Source organism: Papio anubis, chromosome 14, assembly GCF_008728515.1.
Source record: "Papio anubis isolate 15944 chromosome 14, Panubis1.0, whole genome shotgun sequence".
Classification (NCBI taxonomy): Eukaryota; Metazoa; Chordata; class Mammalia; order Primates; family Cercopithecidae; genus Papio; species Papio anubis.
Window position 1 is genome coordinate 92,761,164 of NC_044989.1, and position 26,167 is coordinate 92,787,330.

General features: G+C 39.8%; 1 protein-coding gene across 1 annotated transcript in view; it reads right to left on the reverse strand.

Moving 5' to 3' along the window:
* Positions 1-25,948, reverse strand: part of BUB1 (BUB1 mitotic checkpoint serine/threonine kinase) — a 41,964-nt gene extending 16,016 nt beyond the window's left edge. Inside the window, exons 1-16 of the mRNA XM_003909115.4 lie at positions 25,811-25,948; positions 22,282-22,341; positions 22,062-22,200; positions 20,650-20,846; positions 18,505-18,548; positions 17,436-17,536; positions 15,819-15,871; positions 15,543-15,727; positions 14,308-14,459; positions 8,987-9,246; positions 7,097-7,155; positions 5,722-5,850; positions 5,518-5,628; positions 4,658-4,757; positions 3,653-3,734; positions 2,350-2,527 (exon numbers count right to left, since the gene is read on the reverse strand). Of these exons, the coding sequence (XP_003909164.1) occupies positions 2,350-2,527; positions 3,653-3,734; positions 4,658-4,757; positions 5,518-5,628; positions 5,722-5,850; positions 7,097-7,155; positions 8,987-9,246; positions 14,308-14,459; positions 15,543-15,727; positions 15,819-15,871; positions 17,436-17,536; positions 18,505-18,548; positions 20,650-20,846; positions 22,062-22,200; positions 22,282-22,341; positions 25,811-25,836 (1,876 nt within the window). The 5' untranslated portion in view covers positions 25,837-25,948. The remainder of the gene's footprint in view (positions 1-2,349; positions 2,528-3,652; positions 3,735-4,657; positions 4,758-5,517; positions 5,629-5,721; positions 5,851-7,096; positions 7,156-8,986; positions 9,247-14,307; positions 14,460-15,542; positions 15,728-15,818; positions 15,872-17,435; positions 17,537-18,504; positions 18,549-20,649; positions 20,847-22,061; positions 22,201-22,281; positions 22,342-25,810) is intronic.
* Between the last annotated feature and the right edge of the window lie 219 nt (positions 25,949-26,167).

The following is a 26,167-nucleotide window of genomic DNA, read 5'->3' on the forward strand; positions in this document are numbered from 1 at the left end:
AACGGGAGGAAAAAAATCACTTTAAAAAATCCACTATTGGCCAGGCACAGTGGCTCATGCCTATATCCAGTGCTTTGTGAGGCTGAGGTGGGAGGATCACTTGACTTGAGGCCAGTAGTTTGAGGCAAGGCTGAGCAACATAGCGAGACCCTATCCCTAAAATAACTTTTTAAAATTAACTAGATGTGGTGGTAGGAGCCTGTAGCCCTAGCTACTCAAGAGGCTGAGGTGGGAGGATCACTTGAGCCCAGGAGTTTGAGGCTGCACTGCACTCAGCCTGGGCAACATAGCAAGACCATATCTCTTAAAAACAAGCAAACAAATAAAATCTACTACTAATATATGTAAGCATTTCAACTCTACATCTAATTCCTAACAATCCTTCAAGAAAAAAGGGGTCAAGAGAGTGGCAAGTCCATTGTGGGCAGGATGACCAGACCATGGGAAGTTACTGGTATGGATGGCAGGGCTACACCCAGCTTCAGGAGAACTTGGAGACAAGAACATGGAGAGTAAAAGGCTACAATGTTTCTGAAGGGCAGAGATTTTGTGTCTTTCACATGTTGTAGTCAATTAGTTGATTGACTAAATTAGCATTTAATTTATTGAAACGATTTTGTGTTTAAATCAGAAAGCAACCTGGCAATATTTATTTCTCCCTATAATTTAAAAAAAAAAATCTATCTATAGATAGATAAACTAGGTAGGGCAGAAATACAGAATAAACTTCTACCAAGTGATTATAATACTGTACACAGCCAAGTATATTGGATTACATTTTATCAGATATTCCTGCACTGAACAGGTGTTATTACTTTTTAGCACTAGAACATTAGTTTCTGTTTATAGAGCCAAAGTGGCAAATACTCTAAGAATAGCCAATATTGACTTTTTGAAAGATTCTTTAGACTCATTAAACTACCTTTCCTGGATGGAAAAGGCTTTAATCTTTTTTTTTTTTTTTTTTTAAATTAAAGGCAAGCTTGTGATGGTGCTTGGCATTTGTCAAAGTTTCAACTGACCTCTCCTTTAAGATTCAGAAAAGAAACGTATTATATTGGATTAACACTCTAAGAAATCCTTGGTCAAAAATGTTTAGGTCTATAGGCTCAGAACCCACATTAAAATATGCTTCCATCCAGTGAAGTGAAATTCTTTGGCAGTTCTTCTATTATTGCTTTGGTAAAAAATTGCTATATTTTAAAAGTGTGGGCCGGGCGTGGTGCCTCAAGCCTGTAATCCCAGCACTTTGGGAGGCCGAGTCAGGTGGATCATGAGGTCAGGAGATCGAGACCATCCTGGTGAACACGGTGAAACCCCGTCTCTACTAAAAAAAACCAAAAAACTAGCCAGGCGAGGTGGCGGGCGCCTGTAGTCCCAGCTACTCGGGAGGCTGAGGCAGGAGAATGGCGTGAACCCGGGAGGCGGAGCTTGCAGTGAGCTGAGATCCGGCCACTGCACTCCAGCCTGGGCGACAGAGCGAGACTCCGTCTCAAATAAAAAAAGTGTGAGCAATGATACAGTCAGTCCTCTGTATCCACAGGTTCCATATCCACAGGTTCTGCAGGGTCAACTATGGAACTTGAGCATCCACCTGGATTTTGGTATCTGCAGGGGTTCCTGGAACCAATCCTCTGGATGATGAGACTATCTAGTTTGTAGGTTGGTACTTAATAAATAGTTAACAATTATCTGTGCTCAATGACAATGTCATATATTAGGATTCAATTCAGATATATGATGAACTTTTAAATATATAGGGTGATAGATTTGAAACAGGGTAGAAATAAGGACTACTTGTGAGTTTTATCATTACTTTCTTAAAGTCAGATCACTAAAAGTAAAAAAAATAAGACTTTCTGACTATCATACTTGGCTATATGTCTAATAAAGTTGACATATATGTGTGTAGACACACATCTAGGACTAAAATTGGCTGTTACTCTTATTAAATTAGAAAATATAAATGTTCATTATTTTTAGCATTCAAATAATTTAATCTGTCTGTAGTGGCTGTTTTGTTTGCTATGAAACAAAATAAACATGTTCTATCTACACAAATGGGTTGGACCTTATTTCCTTTAAATGCTTCTATAGATTTTCTCCCATTCTACCTATAATCTAAGCTATTATATTTTAAAAATACATAGACTTTAGGAAGACAATATGCCAAAGGAAAAAAAACCTATGAGCAAAAATACAATGAACAGATTTTAAGTTTCTTCTTTATGATTCTCAAGTTCCCATGTGGAATTTTCATGAAGAAAACTATAAGAGTCAAACTTCATGAAGAAAACGGAAAGAATCAAAGTTGGCAGAAGACAAACACTAAAATAGTGTAACACACACCTTTATCTTCTAAAATCTGCACTGACTCCACTGGAAGCTTGTGGAATGGTGTAGACGCAAGTTGTGCAGCAGATGTGAAGTCTCCTGGGCTCTTAGGACTGGGTGCCAGGGTTTTGTTGCAGCGAATACCCCATACGGTTGAATCATCCAAAAACTCTTCAGCATGAGGCACTTCCTCCTATAACAGAAGATGAAATGAAAAAAAAAGCAGCAATCTCCCTCTTTTGTCCCTGAAACCTTACTCATTAACACTTTACGATCCAAAGAAATAGGAATTAAAGAAGAAACAGATGTCAACCCCTGGCTAACACAGCCCACAATATCATGGTTCAGTTCTTTTCCCCAGAACTGGAAAATCAGTGGAGTTACATTACAGCAAGAGCCACATTTTTGTTTTCAAATTTTATATATATTTTTTAATTTGAAAAAGTTGTCGTTTACAGAAGAGTTACAAAGATAGCACAGAATTTCCACATACCCTCCTCACCAAGCTTCCTCTAATGTCAACTTCTTATAGAACCATGGCACATTTGTAAAAACGAAATAGTACTATTAACTGTAGAGTATTTGGATGTCACCTTTTTTTCCCACTAATGTGCCTCTTCTGTTCAGGGATGCAATCCAGGATCCCATGTCACCTTTAGTTGTCAAGTGTTCTTAGCGTCCTTGAGTCTGAGTCTGTCATTGTCTATTGGCCTTTCCTAGTCTTTCTTGTACTGACACTTTTGAACACTAGTCAGAAACTGTGTAGAATGTCCCTACACAGTTTGGGCTTATTTGATGTCTTCTCATGATTAGACTGGGGTTACAGATTTTGGGGAAGGATATCAGAGGTGAAGTGTTCTTCTCATTACATCATATTAGGGGATATCTGCTGTCAACATGACTGATTCCTGCCAACATGACCAAATCACATGGTTAGGCAGAATCTGCCATGTTTCCCTACTGTAATCTAATTTTCCCTTTCCCTTTCCTTTTTGTCTGAAGCAAGTCACCAAATCTAGCCACACTCAAATGGAGATGAATTAAACTGGAGGAAAAAATTCAAAGAATATGTGGATAAATGTGAAACCGCCATAGTAATTAATATTAATAAATAACTTTGGTAGGACACTTGGAAAATACCCTATTTCTTCTTGAATAATTATTACATAATGTCCTAAAAGAAACATATTCTTCCTATGTTTCATATTTTTCAGCACAGTTTCCCATACACAATATCCTCTGACCGGCATAATCATTTGGTAGAATAAAGTGGATGGGGTTGTAGGACCCATTTCATAGATAAAACAGGTTTGCTTACCTTTGGTTTTGAAGGAAGTCTGCTGACAGAGCGTTCTCCAAAGGTCCTGGCTCCTGTGGGTTTATTTTTAGGCTGTGGTAATCTAAGGAAAGATTTGCTAAATTATAAATAGTAAAATATGCTAAGGAAATAAATGGTATCACTTGACCATTAGAAAAGTTCTCTACTTATCCTATTTAATGAGTTAATATTTATATAGATATTCCTTGCTTTTATAGCAGTTCTAGCAAAACTGAGTGTAACTGAATTAACTTGACTTATAAAAGTAGACCTATAATGATAGGTCTTAAGTGAGGGTGGAAAATACAGAAATTTCTGTCACATAACTTTTAGAAGCCAAAAATGAATTAAGGCCATGGCCAGTGGAAAGTCATGGATGCCACCATATTTTTTTAATTTTCAGCACTTGTCTAGCTATGGAATTCCTCTCTGAGAGCTAGCCATGCCCTTTCTCCTTTCTACCTCACTATGAATTTCTTAAATACCATAAAACCTTTAGTTCACACTGACGCCTCTCTTTCCATGGTTCAAACTATTAACAATGAAAATTCCTGGAGTGACCCCTCTCTACCCCGAGGTAAAAGCTCTCTAATGTAATATCCCTTAGCCTTAAAACACATTCTCTGCAGCAATACCCAGTATAAGCCACTTCCTTGTCTACTTTATCAGTGCTGCAAATATAAACAGAGCATGTATGGATACCTGTACTGGTGAATTCATTTACACCTAATATGATTTCAAGTCCACAGAAACCTCAGTTCTCTGCTAGTTCATCACTGTTTTCCTTTTTCAACACATGCTTTGGCTATGGGAGGCCTGCTCTCTTGGAACTCCTGCAGTACTGTAGATCTGGAGAACTTTGGCAACACCCCCCTTGGTCGTGTGGTCAAAAGGCTCATTTGACCATGTGATTAGCAGTTCACATTCTCTCCTCACCACCCCACCACCTCTGGTCCCAGAGAAAACTCTGCTGCAACCCGTTAACTAGATGGTATTTTTTTTTACCCATAATTTTCTTTGTTTCCATCTTCAAACACATGAAAAGCAGACGACAAAGAAGAGATAATCTTATTGACTCCCCAAGCCCCAGACGATCTTACATTTTCTGCAATATAATAAAAAATAGCATCTAATTATTGTACTAGGAAAAAACATCCTTTATGTTAAACTTCAACTACAAATGAGAAAAAGGAGTAACAGCTGACAGAAAATAACTAATATCAGCTTTTCAAATACTAGGCAATAAAGCACTATAGTGAGATGAAGTGACTTAAGTATGGTAACAGGGTTTTGTACTCAAGTCCCAGGTCAGGAGTCCCTGCTACATATCAGCAAGGTGTTAATCATTCTACTAAATCACTACTATTGTCACCTGACTCACTCAATAAAAGCTCTCAGGGTTTTGTTCTCCATTTCCTTCAAGAAAGAATTAACCTCTTGAGTTTTACATTTCAAGTCCTCCTAAGTCTAATTGGCTCCTACTTATCTTTATCATGATCTCTGTCTTCTAGCATGAATCCCCTGACTCTAAACAAATGTGGGCTAGCTGCCAGCCTCCTCTAACACTCTGCCCCAGCCATTCCTCTACCAGTGAAGGCTCAAGTCACACCTTGAGTACTCAGCCCTTCTTACCCATGGGGGTTTTGTCCTTCTTTAGTACTATTCTTTTTTTTCCCTTTAATCAAGCAAATCTATCACACACATTGAGTACCTTGTCAAGAACTGTCTTATTTTTATTTCATGCATTCCCTGCCCTTATGTGACAAGCTAATCAAGGGCAGGGCCACCTCTCATATAATTATTGACATTTTCTGTGATAACCACCTATAATGCTATGCACTTAGTAGCTTTTAAATAGTTATTACTTTGAAACTGGGCTTCAAATGCATCTTCATTTTGATCTAGAGATTGCCATTCATCTTTGTCATCAGAAATATCAGGAAGTGTAGGAGCTTGAAACATATTCATGATGAAACCTTAAAGAACAAAAAGAATAACTGTAAAAAGTTTGCAAAACAGCTTTCATTAACTTGTCATCAGGTGCTACACACTCAAATAAAACAGTTTACCTAATGCTTCTTTTGTGTGCACGGTGGGTGATGGCTGCACTTTGGATGGCGTTGCCTGAACCATTCCCAGTGATGTGTTTGGAGTTGTGTGAAAAGAACTTGTGTTGGCAACCTTATGTGTTTCACACCCTAGCAAAGAAATGGAGACAAAATGTGGTATCAGTAGGCAAATCAGAGTAACTTAAAAGACACACAATTTAAGCAAGTTACAATTAAACCAGTTTGTCATCGTTAAAAATTATCACTAATGATTTCCAGTATCATAGTGCTTTCATATATTTCATTTTTATCTTTATAATAGTCCTATGAGGTAAATAAGGTGAAAATTATCCTTTTCCAGAAAAGGAAATGAAGGCTCAAAGAGATTGAGTGTTTGGTCTGGATTATACCAGATTAGCAACTTTGTCACAAATTATACCCTTAGTGCCACTGTATCCTATCCCAAGTTCATTGTCACAATGTAAATCTTAAGACTGGCTTTCCATCTCATTCCACTGCAGTCAGGCATAGAATACAAGGCACTGCACAACCTGGGTCCTGTTTGATCAGGCCTCACCTTCCTCCTCTCCCTGCTTACCTCCCCACATTGGTCCCTTTGCTGTGCTTGGAATATATCAGAGATTTTCCTGCTTGAGGGTTTAACACTTAATATTCCCTCTGCCTGAAAAGGTTGCCCAAGCTAGTGGCATGGTAAGCTCCCTAACTTCAGCCCTTTACCGAAATATCACCTTCTCTGAAATTTCAACCCCACAACTCCAATAGTACATTTCTTTCCCCCTCTGTGTGCGTGGAGATTTTTTGTTCATGACTTCATCCCTAACTATGTATAACAGTGCCTGGCACCTACAGAGCAGGCTTAGTAAGTCTTGGTTCAGTTAATGAGCCTCCAGCTATTTCAAACAGCCCTGCTCCTCACCAAACTGTCCAGAAAAAAGATGTCCCAGTCACACAGGGGGGATGTGAAAGTCCAATCTGTGTGTCTTATTATTTATAAAACTTATCTTCTATGAAAATGCCTCCAACAAAGTAGTACCAAATAACAGTGTAACACTTCTAACTAAACTTTTGATAACCTTTCCTACCTAACATACTAAAGATGACTCTGTTTTGGATTAATTTCCTGAGAAATTTACTAGAAATGTATTCACAAACTACATTTCCAAAGAATGTTAAACTAAAAAGATGTGACTAACAAGTGGATTTCTACATTTATTTGAAATGGTTCACAGATAAATAACCTATACTCTAAGAACAGGAAATCTAACACTCAGGTTCATTAAGGCCTGACGCCTTCATAAACCACAGTCATAAAACACACCTCTAAGTGATATAGAGGAATATGGACAGAAACACATTTATTATAATTAAACATTACCTTCTTTTATTTCTGCTCCACTCTGTGGCTTGAATTCATGAGTACTCTTATTCACACATCTGGAAGAGAAAACTCTTGAGACACACTAGAGAATAAAATGCTTGATCTAGGCTGGGCGCGGTGGCTCACGCCTGTAATCCCAGCACTTTGGGAGGCTGAGGCAGGTCGATCGCCTGAGGTCAGGAGTTTGAGACCAGCCTGGCCAATATGGTGAAACCCCTTCTCTACTAGAAATACAAAAAAATTAGCCAGGTGTGCTGATAGGCACCTGTAATCCCAGCTACTTGGGAGGCTGAGGCAGGAGAAATCACTTGAACCTGGAAGGTAGGGTTGCAGTGAGCCAAGATCGCACCATTGCACTCCAGCCTGGGCAACAAGAGAGAGACTCCATCTCAAAAAAAAAAAAAAAAAAAAAAAAAATGCTTGATCTATTAGAATTTTTAACCAACTCTCAAGAAATAATAGAAAGAAAAAAAATCAGTCAATAATTACAAGCCTGTCAAAATACAGATGGAACCACTTAGGGTCTACAGTGTAAGTAAATAAAATGGTTTTTTTTTTCCTTTGAGTTTTTCAGGAAAAGAATTTTTACAGAAAAGACCAGGTAGTAAACATTTGTGTGACACAGTGATTATAGGAATAAGAACAATCTCTATACGTGGTAAAGTCCTATGACTATTCAAATGGTCCCATTCATTACAGAGGTTAAAGAGTTGAGCCCGGCTCCGGGCAGCTAACCAGAGTCAGGACATGGAGAAGCACTGGTGTGCCTCAGCTGTGCAGGACACCTTTGCTGTGATGAGCCAGCAGCCACAGTGCAATGTCCTCCAGCCTTTAAAAGTAATGGTTATCAAGAAAGAAAAAAATGATACGAAAGCCATTTACATCAGTTTAAGTGCACTTGGGGTATTGGATCTAATGTGTCTATTTAACATTGCTGGAATTCCCTTAATAAACCCTGTTAAGGTATAAAGTAAAACATGCAAAGCATTTTTAATTTTACAAATCCCTATAAAAACAAGCTAAAAGAGAGTCGAAATGACTGGAGGTAATGAAAAAAGTGATATGACATTAATTATAATTTCTGAAATCTGGAAAAATCCCTCAAAATTGGGGTAAAAACTTCCAATGCAGAGGTACATTTTGAGAGACAGAATCATGTGTATTAACCCCAAACTGCTCTCTATGGGAAGACAGAAGGAATATGAGAATACATGTCAAGGCCGGGCGCGGTGGCTCAAGCCTGTAATCCCAGCACTTTGGGAGGCCGAGACGGGCGGATCACGAGGTCAGGAGATCGAGACCATCCTGGCTAACACGGTGAAACCCCGTCTCTACTGCAAAAAAACTAGCCGGGCGAGGTGGCGGGCGCCTGTAGTCCCAGCTACTCGGGAGGCTGAGGCAGGAGAATGGCGTGAACCCGGGAGGCGGAGCTTGCAGTGAGCTGAGATCCGGCCACTGCACTCCAGCCTGGGTGACAGAGCAAGACTCCATCTCAAAAAAAAAAAAAAAAAAAAAAGAGAATACATGTCAAGTAATTGTCTAGATAGTTATGATCTCTGCAGGTATTCAAAGTCAGTGAGCAAAGGCAATTTTAGCCTAAAAGCTGTATATTCTTCAGTTACCAAGTGACTGTTGACTTTCAGAGTATTGAAAATTTTTAATTCACAAACATATAAGATAAATACTCTAAAAGAAGCATGGAATAAGTAAGCCTAAAGGATTGGGAGCAATGTTTTGCCACTTGCTTTTTCAACAACATACCTATCTAAAAATAAAAGGCAGACGTCATTCATCTTTTACATACTGTTCCTGATAATGCAGGTCATGTAGAGAAGGTGACAAGTGCCACTCACATCACTGTCATCTCTAGGACTACCTTCAGCTTACCCAGCATCTTTGCTGGCCACTGCAAACACGGAGTCTGTTACTGTCTGGGCTTTCAAAGGAACGGGAGGAGCAATGCTCTGGCTGGTGGCTGGGGACACCAAAGCTGCAGAAATAGCATTTGCCAAAGAAGGAACAACAGGAGGTGCCTCTCTTGGGTTCTTTTCCATGTTCACTGGTGTCTGCTGATAGGTGACTGGAAGACATGGAGCTCTCAGTTCCTGCTGGGAGCCTACACTTGGCCCCACACATGCTGGATTAACCTTTCATGTTGAACAAACAAACAACAAAAACAAAACCATGAAGTCCAGACTACTACTAATCAGGCATTACAACTTCTCAAAGCATGGCATCTGTCTTCAGTAGATTCCTTTTCCTTGACGTTTCCCCATACTCCTTCTTCAAGCATTCTGAAATGTACAGTCAACAACAAAAAGACCACTCTACAAAATGGATGCTCTGTAGCTTCTGAACCACAGACACCATTAGCAGCTCATAATTTCTAACCACTGAAATAACGAGTCTCTGTAGTTGTATCAGCATTTAAGTATTATCTTATTTCTCTTTACTTAATTTTGGGAAAAGGTCAACAAATCAGTGTTATCAAAAGCTCATTATGGTGTTCCTCCCGTTAAAATACCCTTACATTGGTATATGAGATAGGACTTGAAATCGGGAAAAAATAAATAAATAAAATACTTTTCGTAGCCATTTTCACTTTGAAGAATAGGAAACACAAATATAAATTGCAATAATAACTGCCACAAAAGCCTGTCTCACCACAGGAAGGATAATAAGCTCTAAATTTAAAATCTTTTCTTTGCTACTCACATCAATATAAGATTGTAATTGTATGCTTTAGTGTTACAAAGTTAGATGAGTTAATTTCTCACCATATAAAAGTATGCTTATAAATTGTTAAGAAAAACACCAGCCAGGCATGGGTGGCTCAAGCCTGTAACTTTTCAATCCCAGAACTTTGGGAGACCAAGGCTGGTGGTTTGCTTGAGCTCCAGAGTTTGAGACCAGGCTCAGCAACATGGCAAAACCCTGTCTCTACACAAAATACAAGAAATTAGCTGGACATGGAGGCAAGTGCCTGTAGTCCCAGCTACTCAGGAAGCTGAGGCGGGAGGATCACTTGAGCCTGGGAGGAGGCGGCTGCAGCGAGCCGAGATTGCACCACTGCATTCCAGCCTGGATGACAGAGTGAGACCCTGCCTCAAACCACAAACAAACAAACACCACCAAATATCTAGGGCAAGAATAGTTATTTTACAGACTAATGAAAAAAAATACAAAAACCTCATCCTCCTTTGTCAGCAAAAATGATAACCGACACCACTTTCTCACCTACCACATTAGTAAAGATTATAAATAATCATAATATTCAATTCTGAAGAAATATTTTGAACAATACCAGAGATTTTCTCCACCAGATACCAAAACATGTAAGAAAGTTGGAGGCCGAGGTAGGTGGATCACAAGGTCAGGAGTTCAAGATCAGCCTGGCCAACACAGTGAAACCTCATCTTTATTAAAAATACAAAAAATTGGGCCGGGCGCGGTGGCTCAAGCCTGTAATCCCAGCACTTTGGGAGGCCGAGACGGGCGGATCACGAGGTCAGGAGATCGAGACCATCCTGGCTAACACAATGAAACCCCGTCTCTACTAAAAATACAAAAAAAATTAGCCGGGCGTGGTGGCGGCGCCTGTAGTCCCAGCTACTCGGGAGGCTGAGGCAGGAGAATGGCGGGAACCCGGGAGGCGGAGCTTGCAGTGAGCCGAGATCGGGCCACTGCACTCCAGCCTGGGCGACAGAGCGAGACTCCGCCTCAAAAAAAAAAAAAAAAAAAATACAAAAAATTAGCCGGCCATGTTGGCCGGTGCCTGTAATCCCAGCTACTCGGGAGGCTGAGGCAGGAGAATTACTTGAACCTGGGAAGCGGAGGTTGCAGTGAGCGGAGATCGCACCACTGCACTCCAGCCTGGGTAACAGTGGGAGATTCCATTTCAAAGAAAAAGAAAGTTGTAGTAAATACACCTATGAAATGATCAAGTAGAGATCTACTGACTAAAACAAAGGTATAGATATTTTAGAATTGGATCTTGTATACATGAAAATTTAGTACATGGTAAAGATATTTTAAATTAATGGGGAAAGGCTGAGCAGATCAATAAATGATTTAGAGACAACAGGTAATCCACTTGGAAATTATAACCTGATGCTATTCATACAGAGAAGTAAGTTTGAAAAAGGCAGGCTTCTAGTTAAAGACAGTGGCTTGATATACTCCAAAAATCTCACCAAAATGACAGTGAAGGAATTCTACACTTAACATAGCTGTTGAAGGCAGCTAGGAGCGGTGTGTCCCTAATTGCTAGACAAGTTCAGAAATCGACAATGCTAGCTACACCTGAGAATGGAAGTGAAGGTAGAGCTGAAGATAGGAACATTGTAAAAGTCTGTTTAAAAAGCAGATGCTGGCCAGGCGCGGTGGCTCAAGCCTGTAATCCCAGCACTTTGGGAGGCCAAGGTGGGCAAATCACGAGGTCAGGAGATGGAGACCATCCTGGCTAACATGGTGAAACCCCGTCCCTACTAAAAATACAAAAAAAAAAAAAGAAAAATAGCCGGGAGTGGTGGCAGGTGCCTGTAGTCCCAGCTACTCGGGAGGCTGAGGCAGAAGAATGGCGTGAACCCAGGAGGCAGAGTTTGCAGTGAGACGAGACTGTGCCCCTGCACTCCAGCCTGGGCAACAGAGCAAGACTCTGTCTCAAAAAAAAATAGAATTTAATAAGATGGCCATGAAAATTAAGGCAATCTCAAAGAAAATTAGGGGGAAAAAAGGACAAAGATAGAAAAAACGGTGAAATTTAAGAAAATTAAGAAAATTAAATGACCAGTCCAGGATAGCCTGACAGAGAGTATGAGGAAAAAATATCCACCTCTAAAAATGTATATTAAGAAAATTCGGCCAGGCGCGGTGGCTCAAGCCTGTAATCCCAGCACTTTGGGAGGCCAAGACGGGCGGATCACGAGGTCAGGAGATCGAGACCATCCTGGCTAACACCGTGAAACCCCGTCTCTACTAAAAAATACAAAAAACTAGCCAGGCGACATGGCGGGCGCCTATAGTCCCAGCTACTCGGGAGGCTGAGGCAGGAGAATGGCATGAACCCGGGAGGCGGAGCTTGCAGTGAGCCGAGATCTGGCCACTGCACTCCAGCCTGGGTGACAGAGCAAGACTCCGTCTCAAAAAAAAAAAAAAAAAAAAAGAAAATTCCCCAGAGTTGCAAAACTAGAACATTTCAGCACTAAGTATAATGGATGAAAAGAGAAATATGTCACAATACAGCAGGGAAAAATGATCCTACACCCCTCCAGAGAAAAACAAACGTCATCTCAAAGAACCAAGAATGAGAAGGACTCGGGGTTTTTCCACACCAATAGTGCAAGCCAAAAAACAATGAAGGAGTGTCTTTAAAAACTCTTGAGTGAATGTGATTTCCTTCCTAGAACACTGTGCCCAACCAAATTATCAACCAAGTGTGACGGTAGAATAAAGATGCTTTTAGACATGCAAGAGACCTCAAAAACTAACCCCTCAAACATGCTGCTGTTGCTTCTTCTTTTTTTTTGTTTGTTTTTTAAATAAGCTACTGGAGAACATGTGCCTTCGAAATGAGGACATTAAGGAGAAATAAAGACATGGGAACCAGGGATATACCACAGGAAAGGAGTCAGGAAGAACAATTTATTAATAATTTCTTACAACTATCCAGGGAAAATATAAATTATACAAAAAAAGAAATACAAATAAATCAGAAAAAAATGAAATGACTCAAAAGAAAAATGGACAAAGCCATCCAGTCAATTTAAAGGAAAAAAGTTAAACAGCCACTAAATGTATCCCAAAAATGTCCAAATCCACCTATAATTAAAGAAACTACATCAGGTGCTTGCAAAGATTTAGTATAGTTAATGTTAGCCAAATGTGTACAAGAAACAAGTCCTTTTACACACTATTAATGTGAGTGCACAATCCTAAGTTTAGAGAGGGCAGACTGACAGCATTTTAGGTACATACACTTGACAGGCAGCATGACTTCTAACAGTTTCTACATGATACACTCCCTTTTATAAGGTATGACAGAAGACTATGCTGCAAGTAGAATTAGCTAGATATCTATGCAATAGTAGTGAAAGATCTATCAGAGGTGTTAGGTAGAAAAAGCAGAAAATAAGTCTTATTTACGTAGAATGTTCTATTGTATTCATATTTATGTGTTTTCATACACAGTCAGTCTGGAAAAATACAAACTACAGCAGTTAGCAATAAAGGAGAACATTCAGACCAGACGTGGTGGCTCACACCTGTAATCATAACACTTTGGGAGGCTGAGGCAAGAGGATCGCTTGAGCCCAGGAGTTTGGCACCAGGCTGGGCAACATGGCGAGACCCCATCTCTATAAAAAATAAAATAAAAAATTAGGTGGGTGTGGTGGTACATGCATGTGGTCGCAGCTACTCAGGAGGATACAATGAACAGTTATCATACCACTGCACTCTAGCATGGGTGACAGAGCAAGACCCTGTCTAAAAATTTAAAAAAAAAAAAAAATGAAAAAGGAGAATGCGTGTGTGTGTGTATATATATGCATACATACACACATACATATATACAAATGAATGCTCTCCTTCATATATACATATATACGCACATTTCATGTGCTATTTTAAAAAACCATCATATAGTCACATATTTTTATACTTTCCAAATATGTAAGAAAATAAAGTATTTTATCTTCATGGTATCCTATGTCATAGACCAACATATACTACGAAAGATTAAGCAACCATTATACAGCTTAAATGAGTTTATTTCCAATCTCCTTCATTCACTTCTAATTTTAAGAAAATATATGTGGCTCTAACACACTCATCACTTACCTCCTTTTCCAAGATGAAATAATGGCAAACAAAAAACTTATCTAAATGATAAATTATTGAGAGTACTACACTCTAATATTCATTACACAATAGTCACTGAACAAAAACCAGAAAAAGGTCTCTATATAAATACATGAATGTATAGACATGTACACATACAAACCTATAAAACATACTACCATTCTGTTCTATAACTTTCTACTCTCACTCTACTTTTTGAACTTCTGTGTCAAATTATTTTAGACTTTCAGAAAGTTACTCGCTAAATTAACATCAGAATTAACTCTAAAACAGCACATAGAAAGGAACAAATCAAGCTGCCATTCCTGCTGCTGGGTACAGGACGTGTCATGAAGAGCACAACATACCTCGGACCTTTCCTGGGAAGCGGGCAGCTCCTCATGGGATGTCTCCACCACCTGATGTAACTTCTTATGAAGTTCATCCATTTTCTGTTTTAATAGCTGTTCTTCAAAAGCATTTGCTTCTTTCCTTTTCATATAATGTCTGTCTTCATTTACTTTAGGAAAGATAAAAATGGTTTGCATGCAAAATTTAAATCCAGGTCATCATAGGAATACATGCAAAATGAGGAAAGGGTTGTATTTTAGGGGGCTGATTTTTCATATTTGGTTTTAGAAGCGAAACTTCTATTACCTTTTAATTTTTACCTGCCCACAGCTTGGCTGCTATATGTTCAGGGCATGTAAATTACTAAAAAAAAAAACCTACATGCTGATCAAAAATAATAATAATAATAGCACAGTATAATAGTAAAGATTTTTTTAACCATCATATACATGATTGTTCTTGTAAACAATCATGATTGCTAAATCATTTTAAAGTAAGTTTTTATTTGTTTTTAAAAGATAAAAATTTTTAGAGACTTTCTAAGTAGAAATGCATTAACTGATCAGGGCTTCAAGCATGCTGTGGTCAGTCCCATTTCCAACAACTGGTTAACAGAGCCATGCCCCAGACAAGTCAAAGAGTCTGGCTTAAGACTTTCGGTCATGGCATGTGAAAGAAAAATGCATCTATGCCCAGCACAAAATGAGTCCTCTGTGTTAACTGACTTGTCTTCTGTGTTGTCAACTGAGTATGAAAAGTAATGAACAAAAAAGGAAGGCCCAGAATGGCTACAGCCCAAATAACTTAGATGGTATAGAAGTTCTGAGTGGAATACAGGTTCAAATAACTGACCTAGGGGTTTAGAATTACTATATACAGATAATACTGAAAAATTTTAAAATATTTATTTCACTAAAGCTAAGATGACAGTGGTATGGATATCTAATTTAGCACTCTTTCAACCATGAGTTTGCTGCCAAGACATCAGTTTAGTCCTTGGACTAACTTGGCTGCTACACTAGTGGTTAAGCAATTTCCAATTCAGAAAAAAAAAGTGCAGCTCGCTGCCAGAGTAGTACTCTCGGGGCAAACGCAAAATGGGTTAAGAATGATTTCGGGCTTCTGATAGGATGAGACGAAGATTTTTGCAGTCTTTCAACATAGTCAATTATTCTATAAAAAAGTAATTACTCAGAGATGAGGATTTTTTTAGGTGACATACGAATAACTCAAAATACAAGATTGCAAATACCCCACTGCTCATGCTTTCTCCGTTGATTGTATTTCTGGGCTCTCAATTCTTCAAAGGAAAATTCTGATTCCCCACGAATAAGCTTCTCCTTGCAATACATAACAACCTGCTCAACATCAGCTTTGGATGCCAAAGATGAGTGCACAGAATATTCTGATTTAGAAATCATGATCACTCTTTGTTCCCTATAAGGGGGAAAAATACATTATTTACAACAATGTACCGAAGAGCATTTAAAGGAAACTAATACTAGATTAATGCACTGATTATACTTGCATATTTGACTCTTTATCACAAGCTGAAGATATCACTCCAGAAAGCTCCGAACCCTAAAAAACAAAAAACAAACATCAGCATTCACTTATCTGAGAAGAAAGCGTCACCCAAATTACTTCAGAAAACAATATGAAAATGCTTGAGGGGAAGAGGGACCTTAATCCCAAGATTTACGTAATTTTAAATTATGATTAATATCAAAAGATTTACTTTGTATCAACAACCTCACAATAACTATTGCAACTTAATCAAAGAAAGACTTTTTGGTTTTTTAATAAAGTCCTACTCAGCAGGAGAGAAGAACCATAGTTTATTTCCCTTCAATTCATAGTCTAGGAGCTAGACGATAGTGTCTGAACATTATGCGACTGACATTCCCAACTGCTGTGTTACATTTTTTTTTTCTAATTAAAGTTTTCCTCAGGTACTACTCTGCCCTCAAGAGTTCTCAAATTCATTCACTAAACAAATATTTACCAGACACTTCCATGTCACACTCTGAGCTAGGTCTGGGAACTGTGACCGCAATCAAGACCCATCTCTACTGTCTAGAGCTTAGACAGGGCAAAAGGAGGTCAGGAGGCTGGCAAGCAACTATAGGATGTAAAATGTAAATTGGGACAAGCTGCACTACCTGTCAAAGTTAGGAATGCATATTCTACTTCTAAGAACGTGTTACATTAATAAAACCTGTACATACACCCTAAGAACAGAGGCGTTTCCATTGGCTTTTGCTTCAAGGAGGTCCTTGATGAACTTTGAAAGAAAGTTGTACTGTGGAGGGTAACATGGGAAACATAGTTGGGAAACATGAGGCTGAGGGAAGAAGAGACTTGAGCATTTTCCCATGTTGATACGCCATGGAGGCAGAAGAGATCTCCACAGGGCAAAAATCTTGATGAGAATAAGGACAAGCACAGATAGAAGGCCACCTTTTCTCACAGGGAAGGATGCAGTTACATTTATTGGTTGGTGGCAGAAAACTGACAGATGTCACTTGATGGCATCTGCTATCTGTTGAGATAGTATTTTTGAGGTTCCTGAGACGGAGGCTAGAGGTAGCCAGGTCCCAAGTTTGAAGAGACTGAAAAGAAGTCTAAAATCACTATCTTTTGGCACTAAAGAGTGAACCTAGAAACATAAGAGATACACAAAACATCAAGAGTGAATTGGACACGCATGTCCCAGTGCCTGGAAGTATGAGACCTCCCTGTTACTTGAGGTAACAGGCAACAACCTTTGAGGCTCTGAGTTTTGAAAGCCAGGCTCAGGAGCCCCCAGATGGGTGCAATCCCAGGTAGGGATTTCCAGAGCCTATGCAGAGGCCAGCAGAACAGAGGGAAGGACACTCATTGGTAAGGGAAAAGTTGGTGGGGAGAGTAAAGACAGGAGGCTACGTGGTGAGGGCCCCTGGGTTAGACAACAAATTGTATTTGAGGTGAGTTGTCGGGGAGAATAACAGGCCCAGGAAGTTGCCACAGGGGCAGGTGGCTGACATGGAGGTTAGAGCCATGAAAGATCAAAGAAATGAGATGTCAAAGTGGATATAGAAGGCAGCCAGGCTGGCCATTCAATACCATTCCCAGTTTCCACACAAGCTACAAATGTCATTATTACCTGATTCTTAGAAATGCAGGCCATGTTATTTCCTGGATTTGATTTTGATGTTATCATTTGGTTTAAAACCTGAACATTATGCAGAGGTTCTGAGGTTCTAGCTAAGAGGGAAAAGAGAATAAAGTAAGGAGAAATTAAGGGTAAAACCATATTAAGTAAAATTATCACACACAATACATTCCCCTGATCCTTCCAGTAGGAATCATAAGAAGTAAATCAACTCATTTACACTGTCTCAGAAATTGCAACTAAAACATTTTTAAAATAAGTATTACACAATTTTCTGACCAATTCAAAATGCCAGGAAGTCCCCAAAAGAAATGTAAAACCTAACTAGTAATTTTAAACAACCAGATAGGACAGGCAATGCTTATTGCTGAAATGTGATATTTAGTTCTAAGAAAAAGAAATGGCTATATTTCTTTAAAAGTTGCATTAAACACATTTGATTCCATTACAAATAGATGGAGTCCAGATTAAATATTTTGGTCAATTTTGAATTAAAAAAAAAAATCCTAGAAATACAGTGAAATTATCAAGCTTTTCTTGCAGGTTTGCTCTTTTAAAATGCTAAGACAAAGCCCCTGCTGTCTGGGGCTATTTAGTGGGATTATGATGATCAGAATGCTTTCTCTGTCACCTGAGAGTACAATTTGGTTTTCATTAAAAATTGGATGGGTTTTCTTTTTTTTTTTTCTTTTTTGTGGAGACGGAGTCTCACTTTGTCACCCAGGCTAGAATACAGTGGCATGATCTCGGCTCACTGCAACCTCTGCCTCCTGGGCTCAAGCAATTCTCCTGCCTCAGCCTCCTGAGTAGCCAGGACTACAGGTGCCCACCACCACACTCGGCTAATTTTTGTATTTAGTAGAGACAGGGTTTCACCACGTTGGCCAGGCTGGTCTTGAACTCCTGACCTCAGGTGATGCACCCGTCTTGGCCTCCCAAAGTCCTGGGATTACAGGTCTGAGCCACCATGCCCAGCCAGGTTTGTTTTTTAAAAGAAAATACTAGTACAAATCCAAGACTAAATGGACAACAACAGGCATTTTAGACAGCCTAATTTTACCTTGAGCTGACAAATGGGTTTCAGTGCGGCGTGTCTGAAATAACCTAAATGATAGCAGAAAAGACATCAATATAGATTATAAAACAGTATACAGTTGTTAGAGTGAAAACTAAATACCATAGACAACTTATCATAAGCTAGTAAAGTCTGATGTCAAGAGAGAATGTACAGTTAAATTTTAGGGTTGCTTCGAAATTAAAAAATAAAATTCTGGAAATATTTTTATATCCAATACATTATCTGTATTACAAAAATTCCTCCTTTTGCCTAGTTTATGTCAGTATTTCTCAAATTCATATAAAAATGCACCCTCTTTCTCCATGTGTCAAGTCTGCAAATGTTCTAACACATGATGTTTGAACTCCTACTTTAGGTACTTTATACATTTGGAACATAATGAATATATTTGGAAGAAAGAAGTGAAAATACAAAAGTACTTAGATTACTGCTTTAAAAGGCAGACATATCATTGTTCACGCTCTGTGAGAAGTTCTCAAATATGTCGTTTCATGGCATATTTCATTTTCAACTCTACCTGTCAAGTAATGTGCAGTTCCCACGCCTGACATTTCTGAGTGATGCGAGCCAAAGTGTACGCTATAAAGCAACCCAGTGGTAAGCCTTGTTGGCTCTTTAGTCAAACAAACCAATGGTTAAGAAGTCATTTTACATGATGAGGAAAGACTGAAAATTACATGATATTAAATAATTATTGTTAGTCTTCTTAGGTATGATTATGGAATAAGGCTCTGTAAGAAATAAGACTTTAGAGATGTTTACAATAGGGTTTGGGGAAAAATATTTTGCTGTTATGGGTCAGCTTTAAAATTCCTCAGCACTGAGAAACACGAAATGTTAATTATTAAAAGCTGGTGATAGATAAATGGAAGTTTACTATACCAACTTTTTCTTTTTTGTGTGTTTGAAAAATCTCATAATGACATCTTTAAAAGGCATGAGTAAAACAGAAAAATTGAAAAGATGAGTATATTAAAGGCTGGCAAGGGGTACAGTAGAGAATGGGTCTCAAATTCCACTAATGAGAGGAGAAGAGTAAACAATTGGTATAACCTTCAAGTAGGTAGTTTGGTTACATGCACCACAAGCGTAAAAACTCTTCATACACCCTTTGACTCACCAGTTTCAATTCTGAGAATCTATGAGAAGAAACTAAGTAAAAATAGGAAATATACTAAAAAATACTTTTATGATGAAGGAAAAAGACGTTGACACAAAGCTGTATATGTACATAAAGCATGCATGCAATCCTGTAACAAGGAAAAAAAGCGCCAAGGAAAATGCCAAAAGGTTTTCTTTCGTTTTCTGTATTTCCACAATTCCCTAAGTGACATATGTTTGATCATAGAAAAAGTTTTTAAAATGTGAACAATGTTATTCATTAAGAAATATATTCATCACAGGCCAGGCGCAGTGGCTCACACCTGTAATCCCAGCACTTTGGGAGGCCGAGTAAGGCAGGAAGATCACTTGAGGTCAGGAGTTCAAGACCAGCCTGGCCAACATGGCAAAACCTCGTCTCTACTAAAAATAGGAAAATTAGCTGGGCATGGTGGCATGTCCCTGTAGTTCCAGCTACTCAAGAGGCTGAGGCAGGAGAATCTCCTGAGGCCGGAAGTGGAAGGCTGCAGTGAGCTGAGATCACACCACTGCACTCCAGCCCGGGCAACAGAGTGAGACTCTATCTCCAAAAAAAAAAGGTATTTATCATAGTGCCGTTTATAAAAATCAAAATGTAAACAACTTCAATGTCCAATTGGAGAGTGGTTGGATTATGACACAACACTGTGACAGGTTTCACAACTACTACAGAAGTAGTTTAAAAGTTCATAATTTCTTCAGTATTTCTTTGTATGTATAACCAGACATACAATATGACTTGCTGTTAAAATATAAAAACACAAAGATACCCACACAGGCACAGGAAAAGATACTAGAAGGAAATGTGCCAGTTATTGTTAACAGTAATATTTCTGAGCAGTTTTTTTCTTTACACTATCCTATATTATCCATATTTTCCAAAACTAGCAGGATTCCCCTGTACAAATTGCTAACGATACAATTTTTAACAGCAAACACTCCTTTTCAAAGTCAGAATCATCACAGTGAGTTTGACTTTGTAAGCACCTGTACTGTTGTTGCAGGAGCTCTCTGGGTTCAGCCTGGTTTTGAATTCCTCTCTGAAGGACAGCACTGGCATGCTGCAGCTCTCCTTGGGCTTCCAGATGCCCCGCCCAGGTTATGTACAGAAGGGATGACAGGGTTCCAATCCCACGGTTGTACAGAAACTCAAAAAATTGATGGAGGTCACTGTTGTACTCAGCCTACGGGAACCCAAAACAAAAAGACGTAAGAATAATGGAACTGCTAGTCTACGTCTGGTGAGGAGTTAGCCAGCTAAGCTGGGAGCCCCTAGGTAGCTTCAGATGGGAGCCGGTCACAGCAAAACCAAGGCAGGTTTAGAGGGTTGGACTTTTCAGCCCCACTGCTGAACCTCCAGGGAGGGAAGAGGGACTGAAGTTTAAGCCGATCACCAATGGCCAATAATTTAATCAATCATGTCTGTGTAAGGCACCTCCATAAAAACCCAAAAGGATAGAGCTTAGACAAGCTTCTGGAGAGCTAAATACATGGGAGGTTCCTGGAGGGTGTCACACCTGGAAAGGGCAAGGAAGCTCCACACACCTTCCCCAATACCTTGCCCTAAACATCTCTTCATCTGGTATTCATCGATATTCTTAGTAATATCCTTTATAATAAAACATTAACCGAAAGTAAGTGTTTCCCTGAGTTCTGTGAGCCACTCTAGCAAATTCATCAAACCCAGGCCCAGGGAGAGGGTTATGGGAGCTCTGCTTTATAGCCAGTCAGTCAGAAGCACAGGTAAAACAACCTGTGGCTTGCAACTGGCATTAGAAGTGAGAGGCAGTCTTGTGGAACAGAACCCTTAACCTGCGGAATCTGAAGGTATTTTCAGGTAGTGCTGGAATTGAATTGGAGACACAACTACAGAGTTGACTGACTGGTTACTGGTAGAGAGAAGTCCGCACATAATTTTTTTTCTTGGTGGGGGGACAGAGTCTCACTCTGTCACCCAGGCTGGAGTGCAGTGGCATGATCTTGGCTCACTGCAAAATCCACCCCCCAGGCTCAAGCAATTCTCCTGCCTCAGCCTGCCGAGTAGCTGGGATTACAGGTGCCTGCCACCATGCCCAGTTAATTTTTGTATTTTTAGTAGAGACAGGATTTCACCATGTTGGTCAGGCTGGTCTCGAATTCCTAAACTCAAGTGATCCACCTGCCTTGGCCTCCCCAAGTGCTGGAATTACAGGCATGAGCCACTGTGCCCAGCCCCTACATACTTTTTAATCACTAGTGGCACAGAAGTCTGTTGAAGATCAGAGAATAAACAGTCTTTCCTCTCTACATCTTCAGAACTAGAAACAAGGAATTAAAAGTCTAAAACGATCTTACAATCTAAGTTTAAAAAGCAAAAGTACAATATTATAGATTTGATTATACATCTTAAGTATACTTACAAATTTTAAACAATAATTGATGAATCTTGGGTCATTGTGGTATTTCTTCTTATCTAAAAATTCCTTCATTAAATGTTCTAGTAAAGTTATCAAGTATTCTTTATTCTCAGGAAAATTCTCTTCTACCCACTGTATGTATCTAGAAAAATATGGATAATGTTAATTTTCCATGGGACAGCATATAGTTTGTTTAGGGGAAATAAAATAACTAAATGCTGACCTTTCCCATTCACCAAGGGGGTCATTGCCCTTGTAGCTCTGCATGTGGGCTTCAAGCATCCTAGAAGAGAGAAAGGTATGCACATGGGATATTAGGGATACTGTCTACAAGCAAAAGATAGACTTCATTTTACATATACCATTTATATGCATTACAATGAAAATCTTAAATATCAATCCACATAGTATTTAAAATTTTAAGAAGCATTCGCTCAGACATAGAAAACTCAGAAGCAGCCAGTGTTTTTCCAGAAGTCCCAGCTCTGTCCCCGAGTGTCCTTCTCCTCTCACAGAACCCCAATGTCACTACCACCATGAGGGGCAGTGTCCAGAAGTTTGCCCCTCCTCCTAACAAGAGGATCCAAGCATGGCACTGATTCAGATCCCTGCCCTTCCAGTGGGATCCAGGCATGGCACTGACTCAGACCCCTGCCCTTCCAGTGGGATCCAGGCATGGCACTGACTCACACCCCTGCCTTTGCTTCCCAGGAGCATGGCTGAGACATGGCTGGAACAAGAGTCAAAGAGGACTTGTAAATGGAGTTGAGGCAGCCCAGAGTACCACAAAGTAGAGTTTCCAGACACAGTTTGTTTTCATGGCTTCACAGTAACGAAGTCCCTGAGGAACAGCAGATGATAGCAGTGCTCAGAAATCAGCCACAGAGCTCCCAGAGAACTCTGCGTCCCCCACTTCCACATACTCAACCACAGCTGAAAAAAATCAGTCAGGCAGAGCAAAATTCCCCTTGGGAATTCAGATGCTAGAGGGGCTAAACAAACAAAAAGAAACATGCAAAATAATGTCAGGTTACACTAAGTACTTAGAAGAACAAACAAAATAAAATATAACAGGAGAAAGGGTGAGAATGTGATAAGAGTTACTAGTTTTAGACAGGGTGGTCAGGGAAGTCCTGCCTCTCAGAGGCGGTGACATGTGATCAGTGCCAGACAGCCATGTAGCTATCTGAGGGGGAAATGGTCAAGGCTGAGAGAACTTCAGGAACAGAAAGTAAGCCAGTGTGGTTTAAGTGTGATGAGCAGAAAAATGCGGGGGTGACAAGACCTAATTTGCATTTTAATGTACCTCTGTGTGAAGAAGGAGGTAGAGGTGAGAATAGAAGTGGCAAACCAGTCAGGAAGACTCCTAGGTTTTCTATCTGAGACACTATACGAATTTTTTTTTAAAAAAAAGATGTAAAAAGCAATATGTATTTTTATTTTTATTTTTTTAGAGATGGAATCTTGCTCTGTTGCCCATGCTGGAGTGCAACGGTGCAATCATGGCTCACTGTAACCTCAAACTCTTGTGTTCAAGTGATCCTCCTGCCTCAGCCTCCTGAGTAGCTGAGGCTACAGGCACATGCCACCATGTCTGACTAATTTTTTATTTTATTTTTTGCAGAGATGAGGTATCACTATATTTCGCAGGCTGGTCTTGAACTCCTGGCCTCAAGTGACTGTCTCACCTTAGTTTCCCAAAGTGTTGGAATTACAGGCATGAGCCACCATGTCCTGCCTAAAAAGCAATGTTTACTTCTAGCTATATAAATGAAATCAATGTTTCTTATGACTCAAAATCCAGAAGCCACAAAAGAAAAGCTAAATAAAGACAACCATATATAAATAAAAACTTCTGCATGGCAAATAACCAAAACAAACAAAAAACCTACAAAATAGAGTCAAAAATGATAAACTGGAAAAACAATGAGCTTTTAGAAGCTGAGAAAAAAAGTTATTAACCCATTTTTTTTTTAACGAGCAAAGGGCATAAGAAATTATTTCACAGGAAAACATACATGGCTCACAAACATGAAAAATGTTCAACCTCTCAAAACAGAAATTCACTTCGCTGAGATACAATTTTTCACTCATCAGATTGGCAAAAATAAAAACCGTGATGAGACTGTGTAGGTGCAGCAATGGGAAGCAGGCTCTCTGTCACATCTTGCTTGTAGGTGGGCATGTGCTCAATTCCTGCCAAGGGAATTATCTACCAAAACTGGACTGATTTGCTTCTGATCCAGCAAACCACTTCTGCAGATTTGGAAGACACATACACATGTGTATCCGCAAAATGTTTTGTACGAGATTTTTCACTGTGCCACCATTTGAAACAGACTGTCAACAATCTGTGTCTATCAATAGTTGACTGCTTAGATCAATTATGGTACATGAAATATTACACGGTTGTAAAAAAAAGAATAAGAAAGAACTTTATGTATTGGTAGAGATCTCCAGGGATATTGATAGGCAAAAGAGCAGTGTATATACTGTTATATTTTGTGTGTGGTAAAGGCAAAAAATGTATACAAACATGCAGACATTTAATATATTATAATAATGTAAATATTTATATTTCCAAAAAGAAACTAGAAAAACGGTTACATGTGACAGAGCAGGAGAGTAGACAGGTACAGAAGTTCTTGGTCAATACTGTTCTGAATCTTCTTTTAGTCATATAAACGTATTGCTTATTTTTAAAACTAAAAAAAAAAAAAAAATTCTGAATTTTAAATGTCTCTCATGCTTTATAGCAGAGGGACAAATCCCTATTTCAGAACCTTTCTTCCAAAATATGTCTAGTAGGCCCGCCCAAGGTAAACATTTCATGTTCTAACACCAACCACATTTCTCTAGTAAAATGACCTGAATACCCTGTGATAGTAAAACATCCAGTTCATTAAAGCAAATTTATCTTTAGTAAGTCAAAATAGGACCAGGAATATTTGTTTTCCATTTAAAAAAAGGGGCGGGGGACTTCTGAAAGAAAATAATTTGCCAGCTAGGTTGAAGGCTACAGAAAAAGTCTTAGAGCAAATGCATTTTTGTTTGGACTATATTTAACAGTCTCGGTCTTCTGATCCCAAGGAACTGATAAAACGGACCAGTTTTACTTCCTGCACCTATGACTTAATCGTTTTAAATGCCTTTAAGTCACAGTCTGGGTAAATCATCTAAGTCATAAAACAAAAGCGTGGGAACTTCAAAAGTTAGTGATGTTGGCGGGTTGGCACACATCACTCAATAATAAGCAAAGCTATTTTTTTTTTCAGTTTTTTTTTCTTAAAAGTACCCTGTATTCAAAGACTTTTAAAAAACAGCAGTGAGATTACGATAGAAGAGCAACTTTAAATTCGTTCCCTACTGTAGTCGAATTGTTAAATACGTGATTTTGAAAATGTATCATAAAATCTAAACCCAAGGTTCAGGATTTTTCTCAGGTTGAACTGTCAGGAGGGGATTCCTTACAAAGAATAAACGAGAGCTCTGAGGACCTAACGAATTATCCAGATTCCTCCAAACGGCCACTGTGGCGCGGATGGGCGGACAAGCTCCGGGCCTCAGCGGAATCCAAGGTGCCGGAGCCCTCCCCGGCTCTCAAGCAGCCCATGGCCTTGCTGGGTGGGACACATTCCAAACCCAGGAAGGGGGCGGAGGGGGCAAAAGAAGACAGATCTGGGGCAGGCCAGGCCCGAACCCCAGCCGCCCCAGCCCCCTGGGCTTCCCCGCCCCACCAGACGGACACTTACTGAAGGACATTTTCCGGGGTGTCCATGGCCAGAGGACGCTGGCCGGCAGCGGCCAAATTTCAGCCACAAACCAGGAGCCGCTGCCGATTCGAATACCCCGCGCAGCCGCAGTCGGCTCGCCGAACGTTTCAGGGCGCCTGCCCATTGGTGGCGGCGGCAGAAGGCTGGCCAATCGCCGGGGCCGTTGCTCGGAGATCAAGTCCCGCCTCCCTCCCTTGGGCCAGTAGCTCCTCCCATTTCCCGTGGTTTTCGGTTGAACCGAAACCTGGCAGTTGCTGAGCGAGTACCGGGTGTCTGGGATGCGGCGCGGCGAGGGGGAGCTGGCTTGGCTCGGCGTAGGGAATTGGCTTTTTTGTT